Here is a 13,437-nt window from a genome sequence, read left to right on the forward strand (position 1 = left end):
TATCAATGGGCTGATTATTCAGTTGAAGGCAACTTCATCTGAGAAGTGGGGGTGCGGGGGGTGCTTGCATTTTTGAGACCCCCTTCCATTTTTCAAATACTCATTCCATTTCTAACCCTAGCTCCCTTTCCATCTTGTGACTTTCACTGGAATGGGCATTTCAATTTCTTATGTATCCTGCTGTTCTCCCACTTCCCGGCCTTGCCATTTACCATGCACATCAATGACTGTGAGGGCTCCCAGGGTGAGCCGGGCCCCGCCTGACAGCTTCCCTCTGACCAGTTCAACAATTTCTCCAATCTGTTTGTTGCTTTTCTCCAAAAATGCCTGCGGGGGGGGGGGGGGGGAAGAAGGTTATTATTACCAACAGGTAGGACTTGAAGACCATGTTGCAGTGTTTCCCCAACCGCTAAGGGGATTGTCCCTGATTATTTATCATTTAAATAATTTTAGCCTGCTCTTCAGCTGATAAAGGCTTCCAGAGCTGCTTACAGATCAATGCAATACAAGTCAATCTTTATCTGCCCAATAAAGTATTTGAACAATATATAGAGGGTTGTCTCCAACTATGTCCTCTTCCGAGCAGACCCACTGAAATTAATGGACCAGTGTTACAGCAATCCCCTCCCCCAAATCTTACAGGTAGAGTTTTTCCTTGTATGGCTTCTGATACTTCTTTTGTCCAGAAGATGGATGATACACAGATAACTACTTGTCCTGGCCACTGCAGCACCCACTTATTCCGGGGAACCTTTAAAAACAAAGCGAATAACATTAGACTGCCATGGCCAACTAGGGCTCTGAGATTTTAATATAAAGGGAAAACTATGGTTCTAAATGGGAGGATGAAATGTTTTCCAAAACTTCCCTGATCTACAATGTGATATTTGTTTCATTTTATTTGCTGCTTGAATAATACCAGCAGTCTCTATGTGACATTCAACAAATTTAAACATGCACATGTAAAAAACCACCAACATAAATGATTAACCCTATAATATGAATAAAGGGGAAGTCCATAGACTCCATAGAGCAGTGTTTCCCAATTAGCTAATTACTGAGGACCCCCTACTTTTGAATCTTTTTATAACTCCATGGTAGTTACCTGTGTAAAGCATTTTTTTTTTGAATAAAATGTGGGGAGGACCCTCATAAGCAAAGGATTTTAGGTATACTAAAAAGACCATAAAATTTGTGATATTACCACAAATTGCCTATCCCCAGACAGTAGGAAAAACTTGTCTCCATTGCTCCACTACAACTGAAAGCAATTGTGTCCCTAACTTGCAAGTGTTCTATATGCAGAAGGGGTTTTTTTTAATTTGAGAGAGTATTCAAACATACTATTCCTTACTTGTAATCTGTGATGGTACATCTAAACAAAACTTGCAGCATATGGTTCTGCTAACTGAGGGATCCTGCATCTTCAAGACATAGGTGAAGGCTAGGTCAGGGCTTGATAAAGTATTGGGGAAGGGATCCCTTACATTTTTTAATGATAAGCATGTGAACCCGCCCCAGGGAGTAAGTCATTTGTGCTCTCGCTCTCTCTGCTCCCTCCAATCACAAGAGCCCAAAGAAACTGTGTCAGAGGGTTTTTTTTGTCCAATCCCAGATCACTTGCCATCCAGCAACTCTTTCACAAGTTTGCCCCCTGCCAGCAAGCAAGCAGAGGCTGGGTGATCAGTGGATCATCATTGTGGCTTTCACCGTACAATTAAAGAGATAAGTGAGTTCCTGGCAGAAGATGGTGCCGTGGGCCCCCTGGGTGTGTTCCACGGACCCCTAATTGGGAACCACTGCCATAGAGGGTAGCCATGTGCTCTACTTTATGGAAAACAGGGTATCCAGTCCGATGTCTAGATTAAGGATAAAGAGCTATAAGAAGGGAAAACCTTGAAGCTGCCCGTGCACAATTAGTACCCAGACAGCAGGTTGAATACACCACACTGTGCTGAGATGTATTTCTATGCAGCTTATAGTAATTACTTTGAAATTTGAATCTATATGTATGCAATATGCAAATCGCTTCTTATGATGCACTCTCTTTTAGCCTCCACTAACTATACTTTAAATTAGGATGGAAAGAAGCTAGTTTCCTTAGATCTTTAGGTGATTTGCACTAGATCAGGGAGTTTCTGGCTCTCAATCTCTGAAGAGTGAATGAAAAGACAGACACACATGCTCCCAAATTAGGCTGCTGAAATGATGAAAGCTGCCAGGAATACATTTTAATGGGAAAGGCCATGAGTTCAACTCTGATATGGGGTGGGACTTACCTGCCCCCCACCCCAATATTTTATTCAAGTTGGCACTGCTGCTTCTTATCAATGGACCATTTAAACTACTACTGTAAACCTGAATTTCAGTTCAACCAAGTTCATGGGACTTAAGATACCTTAAGTAGAACTGTGTCATTGAAAAGCATTGCTTATTACCTGATCATATCCTTCGATGCCCCTTTCTATGACTTTTCTGATACTGGACAGCATCATGTTTTCTACTTGTGACAGCCACTTCTCAACCATGCCCTTCGGAAAAAAGATAAATGTGAAAATGAAGGCTCTATGAACCCAAAACCCAAAATTCAAACATGATTGAATGAGAACTTTCACAATGAAAAAGTCCAAACTCTGGAGAGGAATCATTTATGTGGTTCATTTCAAAGGGCTGGCACAGAACAGGTTCCGTGCAGTAACTCATACATTCATTGTTAATAAGATTTTAATTGGAAATGCCCTCAATGAAAAGGTATCTATGCTTCTAGGCATTATATATATGAGACATATTACATGTTGTACAGGTCAGAGGCCAGCCTGGAGGGACCTCATCTGAGGAAGAGGAGTGGGACTATGCAGAGACCTCCAGTGCCACTGGAGAGCTTGAAGAGCCTGCTATTACAATCTATCAGCCTGAGATACTGAGCACCAAATACATCTTACTCATCTCCCCCAAAGTCCCACATACCAAGCTTGGACACCTTGATCCCAGGCTCTCCCCTTTCACCTCCAGTTTTCACCCCCTGGAGCAGAGATGGCATTACTCCCAGGAAGAAGTCCAGCACTAGCGGAACAGCGCTTGCCTGCCAAGCAGAAGGCTTTGCTACTAGGGATACTTTGGGAGGAAGGAACAGCCAGAGAAGGACCAGGTGTGCACCAGGACACAGCAGATGACCAGGAAGAGTGAGTAGTCTCCCCTGAGCCTCTCCTGGAATACAGCTTCCTACTGCACTCGCATGGGCAGCTTCAACTCTGCCTAGGAATGGGTGAATTGATTTTGGTTTCTCTCAGTTTCCCATTTTCCTTCAGTCTTCAGTTCTCCACATTTCATGTCAGTTGTTTAAGTTGTCATTAAAATTTGTTAAGCATTTTAATGAGAATTTCTCCTAATGAGAACATTCTTCAATGGAATTTTGCCCAACAAACACATTTCCACAAACAAGTCACCCTAATAAAATGTATTTCCACCCACTAATATATGCATTTCTTTGCATTTTACCTAACATATGCATATTTGTACACATTACTTGGTTGAAGAACTGCACAGCAAAATTCAGATAAATGCTAATTTAGAAGGGTGGCTATGATTCAGTTTGCTTATTGTTTCAGAAAGTATGAATTATGTAGGTTCACTTTAAAATGCAAACTGAATAGAGTTTCTTTCCCATTCCTAGTCCTGGTTTGCCCTGCTCCAAGATAAAGAGAATTGATGGTGGACAAAAGGACTGTATTCAATGCTCTTCACTTTTTCATCTAAAAACTGGCATCTTCCATTGAGCTTATTCCCCAATAAGCACATTGCTATGGCCAAGCTATCAAATAGAAAAACAAGAAAATTCTATGCAAAGGTTACTTTGGCTTGTGCTGGGTAGATTGTCTTGATAAAAGGTACAATTTCCTTCTCTGAGCTGATCATGCCTATAATCTCCATGTTCTCCGTAAAGTCTAGTTTTGCGATTCCCTCAAAGCACTTTTTCAAGTGTGGCTGCACTCGGAGAGGATCTTTGGTTTCGGACAAAATCTCCAGCAACTCGTCATTAGAAAGGAAGAAGAATCTGTTCAAAATAGGGTTGTTGTTTTTAACATCCATGCATTAATTTTCATGACACAGAAGTCACACAGCTTGGTGGTCATCACTTCATTGGCCCGTGACCTAAATGGGGAGGGGCCACCGCTCAGCAGAATAACATTTATGCCAAATACAGGGAGTCCCATCTCCCATATCTGCTCTTTCAGTTAAAAGAATCTCTGCAGGTAGGTGTGGAGCTTTTTTTTCAAACAAAGGGCTGCATTCTCTTCTAGGCAACCTTGGGGGATGGGGATGTGCCAATGGTGGGTGAGGCAAAACAACTCATGCAAATGTTCCCTTAGTACAAAAGGATAGTTTCTACACACTTTCATAGACCCATCTCTGCCTTCCATCTAGGCAAGCAAGAGGCATTCTCAGAGTTCAATAATACTTTTCAGCAAGACAAAAACACTCAAGGAGAGTGGGAAGATGGCTAATTAGAGCTGGAGCTGGGAAGAGGGTGTGGGGCCTGGGGTAAGTCTTAAGAAGAGAGAAGCTTGTCTCTTGTGTGACGATAAGCTTAGCAAATGTGTAGGTAGCATCTTACTACAACTCAAAAGCCAGAGGAGATTTCTGCATCTCCTCTTGATTTTTATGACCACTGTTTGCTCCCTAAGGTCTTTATCTGGCCAAATTTATCACAGCACCACTACTCAGGAGGAAATGCTGCTGTGAAAATTAGGATGCTGGACTAGATAGGCCTTTGGATGGATCCAGTAGGGTTCTGGTTGTTTAAATCTGGTTAATTTGACTGCTCAGTGTAATGTCTATGGCAGATCCATTCCTTCATCCAGACCACCATTCCAGAATACTCTTGCCTAAGCATAGACTAGTCTACTTCAGGACTCAAGAAATAATTCTGGAAGGAGGACACCAGCCTGTTTGCAACAGTGAGCGAGGAAAGCTCCCTGAAATAAGCCTCTTCATTTAATAGCCATAGCCTCAGTCCAGCTTCTTATTTCTAAGAGTCCCAGGCCTCTGAACTCAATGCTTCCTGTGTAGTCAATGTGCCATGTGTATCCACAAAGCTAATTTCTTAATGAGAATCGATTTGCTTTAAATTGAAATTTGCTAATGAGCCCACCTTGGGAAAAATAACCTTTTCTTTTCCAAGTAAGTATTCAGACCCTTCTGGATGTCTTCTAAAAGCATATTTGCTTCTTGAAGTCTGTCCAACATCTTTGGTTGCTCAGTGGCGATCAGGACTCTGGTGTCTTTCACCTATTTTTTTTAAAAAAGCATACAATAGTAAAGAAGCTGAGCCCCCACAGGCTCCTCATCTTTGATACAAAGCATCATTTGCAGCTAGGACTCAATCAAAACAAGTTTAGCACACCTAGCGATTTGCCCATGGTTCTACAAGATTTGTAGCTGACCATCTCGATTCTCTTGCATTTTGGGCCCATACTGAATTCCTGTGTTTGCCTGCAGGTATCTTACTGGACGGTTCTCTTTGAACCTGGTTCCTGCTACCACTGGCTGGACCACATATCTCTCAGGATGTTTGTGGGCTCTGTCAGTTCAAAACAGAACACTCACTTTGGGAGGGAGAAGACTGTCTGCCATGTTGATAGCCTTGCCAAGGCTCACTTAAACTACTCTATGAGACAGATTAGACTGAGCAGAAGTGACTCGAGAGTAAACTGAGCTGAGCAAGGGATGTGAATCCAGTCTCTATGCAACACTAGAACGGTGCTATATCACACAGCTGCTACTGTACTAAACAGGTATGGTATGCTGTGTAAGAACCCCCAACCATTTTGTCTGCCAAAGCCCAACCACTGCTGGTGAGCAACAACCTGGCTCAAAACTATTGCAATCTTTCTTTTACAGGGAAAGTGAAATGCTCTATGCATGAACCCACCCCCCATGTGATATGTTCACACTGTAGGGGGTTGGACTAGATGACACTGTGGGTCCCTTCTGCCTATACAGTTTTTGTGTGTGCAAAATCCCAAGTTCAACTGTCTACTTACTGCTTGCACCATGATGTCCTTCCAGTACATGTCCACTATTCCAAACTTCCTCCCCTCCTCTGGCATTTGAGCAATAATGTCCTCAGAGCTGAATATAGGTTCCAGATAAAGCCACGTTGCCTGGCATTTTAACCAATTGTCTAAAATTTCCTGCATCAGAACAAGCTTCTCCTCCCACCTCTGTAAAGAGATCAATGTAAAGGTCTCCAAGGCACTATTTTTAATTCTCACTCAGCAGACTTGAGGCAACATTAAATAACAGGCTTCATTCCCCCTCCCTCCTTTCATCTCTCCTGTTGTATCAGTGTACCTACAAAACTGCACGCTGTTGTAACAATCCTCCCCTCCCCAAACTGATTAACAGTTCTCAAACTTGTTTTTCAAATATCATTTGGAAATAGCGTTTTTTTTCTATAAAAGATCAACCACCCTCCCTAAAAAAAGGTTTATAAAATCGACCCTCAGCAATGACATTTGGGAATGTGTCCTTGCTAAGGTGGTCAGTTTAAACATAAGCCCATTTTTTTCTATATTTGCAATTTTTTTATAGGCATATAAGATTCCAATTTATCTCTCCAGTAAAGCAATCCCCAGAACTACTGTTTGGAAGTTGTCAAAGCCTTTCATAAGTTGCAGTGCCAGATTTGTATTTTCCAGACTACCTATCCTGTTCACACACAGGGTGAATCTTAGCTGGAAAGATAGGAACAAAGCAATTCTGGAGAAGGAAAGAGAGAGATCTTGTGTTAAGGGCGAGGAAGCACTAACAAGCTGTCAGAGTTAAAGGTAACGCTTCAGCCCATGATCAAATATTAATAGGAAAAGCCCTTTGGATTCTTGGTTGGAGCAGCCCTTTGACAAGCCATTATTTTTTGCTCCTCCTTTCATCAGTAAGTCACACTGAGAGGCCTCAAATTCAACCAAGAACATAAATCACACTAAACAGCAGGGAAAATCACCAAAAACAATACTCAAAATTGTGTGGCTTTCATAAATGTCAAGCGGCTACAGGCAGGTTCTGTAATGCAGGTACCAGAGTACAGTTGCAGAGTGGTAGTCAGTTAAGTTTTACTCAAAAGACCTGTTAAAATTATACTCACTATTTTCAGCGGGTCTTCTCTGAATACCTCAAGCTGCAATCCTAACCCTGTCTATTCAGAAGTAAGTCCTACTGAATTCAATGGGGTTTACTCCCAGATAAATGGGGCTAGGCTTACAGCCCGACATACCAACTAACAGACTTTCTAAATGTGTTGACTGCAAAATAATAATAATAATAATAATAATAATAATAATAATAATAATAATAATTTATTTGTACCCCGCCCATCTGGCTGGGTTTCCCCAGCTACTCTGGGCGGCTTCCACAGAGACCGAAAATACACTAAAATGTCACACATTAAAAACTTCCCTGATGTCTTGTGAATGTCAGGTAGTTGTTTAACGCTTTGACATCTGATGGGAGGGCGTTCCACAGGGCGGGCCCCACTACCGAGAAGGCCCTCTTCCTGGTTCCCTGTAGCTTTGCTTCTCACAATGTAACAGAGAATGTTACAGATTTGTGCTTTCTGCTAAGAGATCTGATGGCTAAGCTTGTTTGGGATAATGTTTTTAAAAAGCACAGAGTGGTAATACAGGTATATTGCAGCAGGAACAGGGGTGTGTTATACAGTTCACCAGTGTGATCTATTATATCCGATGTCGCTGAGCCAGAACTCCCATCATCCCTGACCACTAGCCATGTTGGCTGGGGCTGATGAGAGTTGTACTTCAGCAACATTTGGAGGGCCACAGATTCTCCACCCTGGCTTTAGATGTAGTGTAGAATGCAGATTCCTGTGTCCCATCTTCCCAATAAGCAAGCTGCTCACCCCATCTGAATACGTCCTGGGGATGTCCTTACGCTAATGCATTGCATGGAGGCACACAGAAACACAGGCAAACCCTGTTTCTCCTTACCCTGCATTCACCCTCTATTGGTTTGATGAATGGAGAACCACACATTGTCTGGGTCTTGACAATGTGATCATCCAGCAGAAGCTGGATGTCGTCGATTGCAGACAGAATACTGGTGTCCTGCAAAGAAGCCACACTTAGTTGAGATAACTTATTTAAAACCCCATTATCACTGTGTTATGCACAAGTAGGGCCTGTAGCAATATGTTGTTCCTGGACGCACCTTGAAGCACTCCGCTCCCTCTTTTCTACTCCTAGTTTGAATACCAGTTGCTGGGAATCACCAGTGAACGCTGTTGAGGTCCTGGTTTGGGGCTTCCCATTGGGGCATCTGATTGGCCCCTTTGAGAACAGCATGCTGCATTGGTAGACCATTGGCCTGACCCAGCAGGTTTTTCCAGTGTTCTTATGACTATATAAGCGATCATACCCACAGCCTGAACATCAGAAATAGATGGGATGATTATACACACAATCCTACTCTTCCCCATATGACTCTTGCTGCCAGGTTTACAATTTTTGTGTCATCACATGTGGGTAACCTGCTCTTTCCCCAAGTACCATATATTACAGGAATGCATGGTGCTGGTGTAGAGAATCTCCAGTCAATACAAACCATAATAGGCATACAAATAGCAGCCTCCTGTATTCAGCGCTGCTACATGGAAGTGGTTATCACAAACTAACCAACCAAAACACCATCTTGGGGCATATCTTGCTCCAACAGGCACTATGGTCAGACTGGCAATGGGCAGCAGCCTCAGGTGATTGAGGAGCCAGCTGTGAGCCAGGCCAATGGTCAGAACTAATTAGTAATGCAGGACTGAAGGACAAGCCAGGGACTAAAGAGCAAGCCAGGACTGGAGGACAAACCAGAAAGCAGGACTGAAGAAAAAGCCATGTGCCAGAGCCAAAGAATACAGGTACATGCCAGCGGTCAGGAAGACCTTATGGTTCAGTCAAGGTTCAGCTGGAAAAGGAAGCTCTTTTGGATTCCCTCTTGCCCATGAAGACCCAGTGGCCTGCTTGGGTGGGTGCAGTCTAAGGAAGCTGCCACCTCCAGTTCACTGGTTCACCACTGGAGCAGCAACACACAGATTCCAGCAGCTCTGGACAACTGCTGTTCAACCAGAAACAAACCCACTGATCCTCAGTAAAGGATAACTAAGAAAATAACTATTGTCCCAAGCACAGTTGCTCGATCGCAGAAAATGTACTCACTGTGTCCCTGTATTTTACAAAAGTGAAACAGATATTTGCCCATTCCGATTTCATTTTCTCCATATTTTTCTCTAGGGAGTACTCCTTGCTAGCTGCTGCTCCAATAGGCTCTAGCCTAAATGAAAATGGGAAATAAAGCAAAGATGTGAGTTTAATATTGGTTTACTCAGTCAAAGCTGCAATTATCTAAAGCCTGGGTGGGGAACCTTTGCTCTTCTAGATGTCACTGAACTACATGGCCTGCCCCCATCAGTGACTAGTGACCAAGTAGGCTGATTGGGAATTGAAGTCTGGAGGGATTTTAATTGACTTATAGACTCTCATTGTGCGAGTGTGAAGCTGGTTTGAGAAACAACAGAACAGCAGAGTTTTATAACAAAGCACAGGATGCAAATGTATTTTGGATCATGTTGTATGAAGATGGATTAAAAATCCGGCACTGGAATTACAGTGAGTCCACAGCAAATGCAGGTGTGTCCAGAGAAGACGGGCTGTTATCTGGAGAAGCTTTCACCACAGAGAGCTCTCCATGGTGCTGACCCTTAGCTCAAGAAAAAAAATTAGGGAAGTAGTACTTTAAATCGGAGGTTTTCAACCTTTTAGGGTCCACGGTTTTCTTGACCAACTACATTCTTTCTGTGGCACCCCTGTGGGGCTCAGGAGCCCAGTTATGTCACCACTTGCCTTCAGAGCTGGCAGACCCACAACCCTTTTTGAACACCCTCCCTTGTGGAGTGTTTCCTCAGCCTTCCTCTTCTCCCCTCTCCTTTGGAGTCCTTTGGGTAGCCGCAGCTGTTGCCCCTAGTCTCTGAGCTCCACCCTCCCTTGCTCCAAAGAGAGGTGCCTCCGCATACTGCCCCACAGGGGCATGGAAAGCACCCCCTGGCCAGCCCCAGAGGCACCATTCGCCTGGGAAGCTTGCAGCCAGCGCTCCTACAACAAACAGCCATGCAAGCCTTGGGAGGCAAAGACCCAAGAGACCATTGGAGGCAGGAGGGAAGGAAAGAGGAACAGAGGCCAGTGTTGCCCACGGCACCCCTGATCATCATTCAAGGCACCCCAGGGTGCCATAGCACACTGGTTGAAAACCACTGATTTAGTATCATCAGTAAACTTGACTACCTCACTGCTCAGTCCCAAGAAAAAAAGAATGGAAGCTTCTGGTGCTAGGAAAAGTTTTATCTTTCTTTGCCTGACCTACACCTTCCCACACTTGGCTCCTGCTCGAAATAGGGGGTTAATGGGCAAACTATGCATGACATTATATGCATTTTTGCATTTCAAGTGCATGGGGTTTTTTAAAGATGCAAATAGTAAGCAACCCTACACATGAGGCCCAGTTCAACAGGACTTACTCCCAAGCAAGAGTGCATAGGATTGTACCCTTAAGCTACAATCCCAAACACACTTACTAATGACACAGTGGGGCTCATTTCTAAGTAAACATACAACAGAACCATGCTGTTAGGCTTTGAGTGCATTTTTTTAGCACAGATGCACACATGTGGAAGCACAATGGGCACAAGAATTGCATGAACTTAGCTCCTCATTGTTCTGGAGCAAGACAAGATGTCTCCCCACATACATTTTTTACTGAAAAGTTCTGATTCGATTCTAAAGAGTTTCCTAATATTCCACAAAAAAATAACTGGGGCAGTGAGCAAAATTGCAAGGCTTTAAACAGTTTCAGGAAATATCAACTAGAAATCAAACTCTAATGTTGTTAATGGATGCAACAAATATTAACCAGATTAAAAGATCTGGGTGTTATTTTCTTACTTATCAATGTATTTTGATAGACCATATTCCAACATGTTCATGAGTGATGTAGTTTCATCAGGTCTTATCTCATATCCAACTATTTCACTTATCTGGAAAAAAATGGACAAAACACAGAAAAGGGGTTTGTACTGGCATGACAATACTGGTCCATCTTATGGGCCTGTTGTAAGAATTACTGAAATGCTTACATGAAACATTACTCTCCATATCTGTAACTAAACCTAAATCATAACTGCAGTGAAAAGGACACATGCCAACGTGTGTGTTGTATATTACAATGTCCTTTTCTAGGGTTTACAGACTTCATTTGCTTAGCCAATTGTTTCCGATAAAAAATCTCAAAGCAATAGACCTCCGACTTGGTGAGGCTTATTTGATATCAACACAAAATGGAACCTTTCGTGTCACCAGCCCTGTCCTGTAGAATGCATCATGACCCCTATTAAGGTCTACACTACAGTTGGCTAATGCGCGTGACATCAATGATAACAATGACACATTCCCTCTGCCCAATCATGTCCATGCCATTTCGGGCATTTGAAGGGGGCTTAATTTTTTTATTTTTATTTTAAGAATACCGGTAACTTCTTATGAGAGTGACATAAGAAATTCACACTAAAATGCCGATCAATTTTCACAAGGACTTCATATGCAAACTGATGTGCAAATGTGCAGTACTGAACCCAGGACTGGGAATATGAGAAACAGAGAGAAACCATAATGAACAGACTTCCCCATCGCTACCTGTTCCCAATGCCTATCCTTCATCCCTCGATTGCAGGCAATAGAGAGGACAGGAAGATGTTGCTTGAACTTGTCGATCTTAAATTTCACATTCTCCGCTAAACGCTTTGGTCCAGGTTGATCTACTAAGGTCTTTGTCAGTTTGTACATTGTCCGCCACATGGTGGCAACCTCTTCACTGATTTCCTCAGCGTTCAGCTGCAGGAGAGGTCCTGCATGTGAAAAAGCAAACAAGCATTTTGTAAATCTCAAAACAAAAGTTTTCTCTGCAAAGATTTACTGGCAGGTATTGAAGGCACTGTAACAAAACCAATAAAACCAACAAAAGCCAAAATCAATAACTTCTAGTTAAATACCAAAAGCACTGCCTTAAATAATACATGCCCATGCAAGAATATCTCAGGCTCAGAGATATTCTTTCTCAAGACAGGTGCTGTACACATAGCTGCAGAGAAAAGAAAATGGGAGATTACTTTCTAACAAATGAATATCTGGGTGAGGGCAATTTCATTTTAAAAGTGCCTTCAGATGATATTATTATTATTATTATTATTATTATTATTATTATTATTAAATCTTCTGCTTTCTGGGAAGGGAGCACACATTTTATTTTCTCTCGTAAAGATCAGTAAACATATTTTTTTAAGACACACAACTCAGTTGCAAGCAACTTATCTTCGTGCATGAAAACCCTCACCATTCATCCATTCCTCAGACTTCGTATGGAAGTTGTAAGCAGTCACCCAAAGCTGTTCAAAAGGTATTTTGTTTGTGATGATAGTCTGCAGCAGTGGAAACTGGCTTTTCTCTCGTTCCAGTAGCTCTTCTTCCTTATTAATAGCCTGTAACACACACATACACACACATTATTTTAATGATTTGGTGCAGAGCTCTTGGTGTATGTGTGTTTTCAATCCAGCATTACAAAAAGAGCTAAAACAATTTCTTTAGAGAAGGGGGAAATTCAGATCTAAGTCTCCCCATATCATTTCCTTATCAAAATTTGCTACAACATGGTCTGTGCATGCAGAAGAACACTAGAACTCAGGGATATCCAATGCAGCTGAATGTTGGAAGATTCAAGAGAGATAAAGGAAAGTACATCTTCATGCAGTGCATAAACTATGAGACTCAGTCCCACGGGAGGCAGTGATGGCTACCAGCTTGGGTGATTTTAAAGGATTGGACAAATTCGTGAAGGAGAAGGCTATCAGTGGCTACTAGCCACAATAGTTATGCTTTGCCTCCTTAGCCAGAGGCAGTAATGCTTCTGAATACTAGCCACTGGGGATCACAGGTGGGGGGAGTGCTCTTGCACTCATGTCCTGCAAGGGGGGGGGGGCTTTTCCCATGGGCATCTATCTGGGTGGCTGCTGTGTGACTAAGATGCTGGACTAGATGGGCCATTGGCCTAATCTAGCAGGTTCTTCTTAAGTTCCCCTCCCTCTGTTGCTTCACTTGGGTTGAAGTGTGAGCTCCTCAGGACAGAGACCTGCCCTCTTGCACTTTGGGAAGTGTCACAAACTTTTTAGCAATGATAAACATTACTACTGTAAATAATAAAACTATTCAAAGCTGGGTGCTGTGAACACAATTGCGTTCCAGAAAAGACCACTGGGCAACCATTCTCAATACCTTGGGCTGCATAATCGCACTCATTATCAGACATATTCAGAATAGTAGAGGCATT

At 42.7% G+C, this 13,437-nt stretch overlaps 1 protein-coding gene across 1 annotated transcript in view; it reads right to left on the bottom strand.

The window, feature by feature from the left end:
- Positions 1–13,437, bottom strand: part of DNAH3 (dynein axonemal heavy chain 3) — a 99,353-nt gene that overhangs the window by 49,182 nt on the left and 36,734 nt on the right. Inside the window, exons 18-28 of the mRNA XM_083711191.1 lie at positions 12,445–12,589; positions 11,748–11,959; positions 11,001–11,092; positions 9,222–9,336; positions 8,004–8,120; positions 6,045–6,224; positions 5,153–5,289; positions 3,853–4,054; positions 2,439–2,531; positions 641–751; positions 213–327 (exon numbers count right to left, since the gene is read on the bottom strand). Of these exons, the coding sequence (XP_083567317.1) occupies positions 213–327; positions 641–751; positions 2,439–2,531; positions 3,853–4,054; positions 5,153–5,289; positions 6,045–6,224; positions 8,004–8,120; positions 9,222–9,336; positions 11,001–11,092; positions 11,748–11,959; positions 12,445–12,589 (1,519 nt within the window). The remainder of the gene's footprint in view (positions 1–212; positions 328–640; positions 752–2,438; positions 2,532–3,852; positions 4,055–5,152; positions 5,290–6,044; positions 6,225–8,003; positions 8,121–9,221; positions 9,337–11,000; positions 11,093–11,747; positions 11,960–12,444; positions 12,590–13,437) is intronic.

The sequence above is a fragment of the Podarcis gaigeae genome, assembly GCF_964106915.1.
Source record: "Podarcis gaigeae genome assembly, chromosome: 14".
In the NCBI taxonomy this organism is placed as follows: Eukaryota; Metazoa; Chordata; class Lepidosauria; order Squamata; family Lacertidae; genus Podarcis; species Podarcis gaigeae.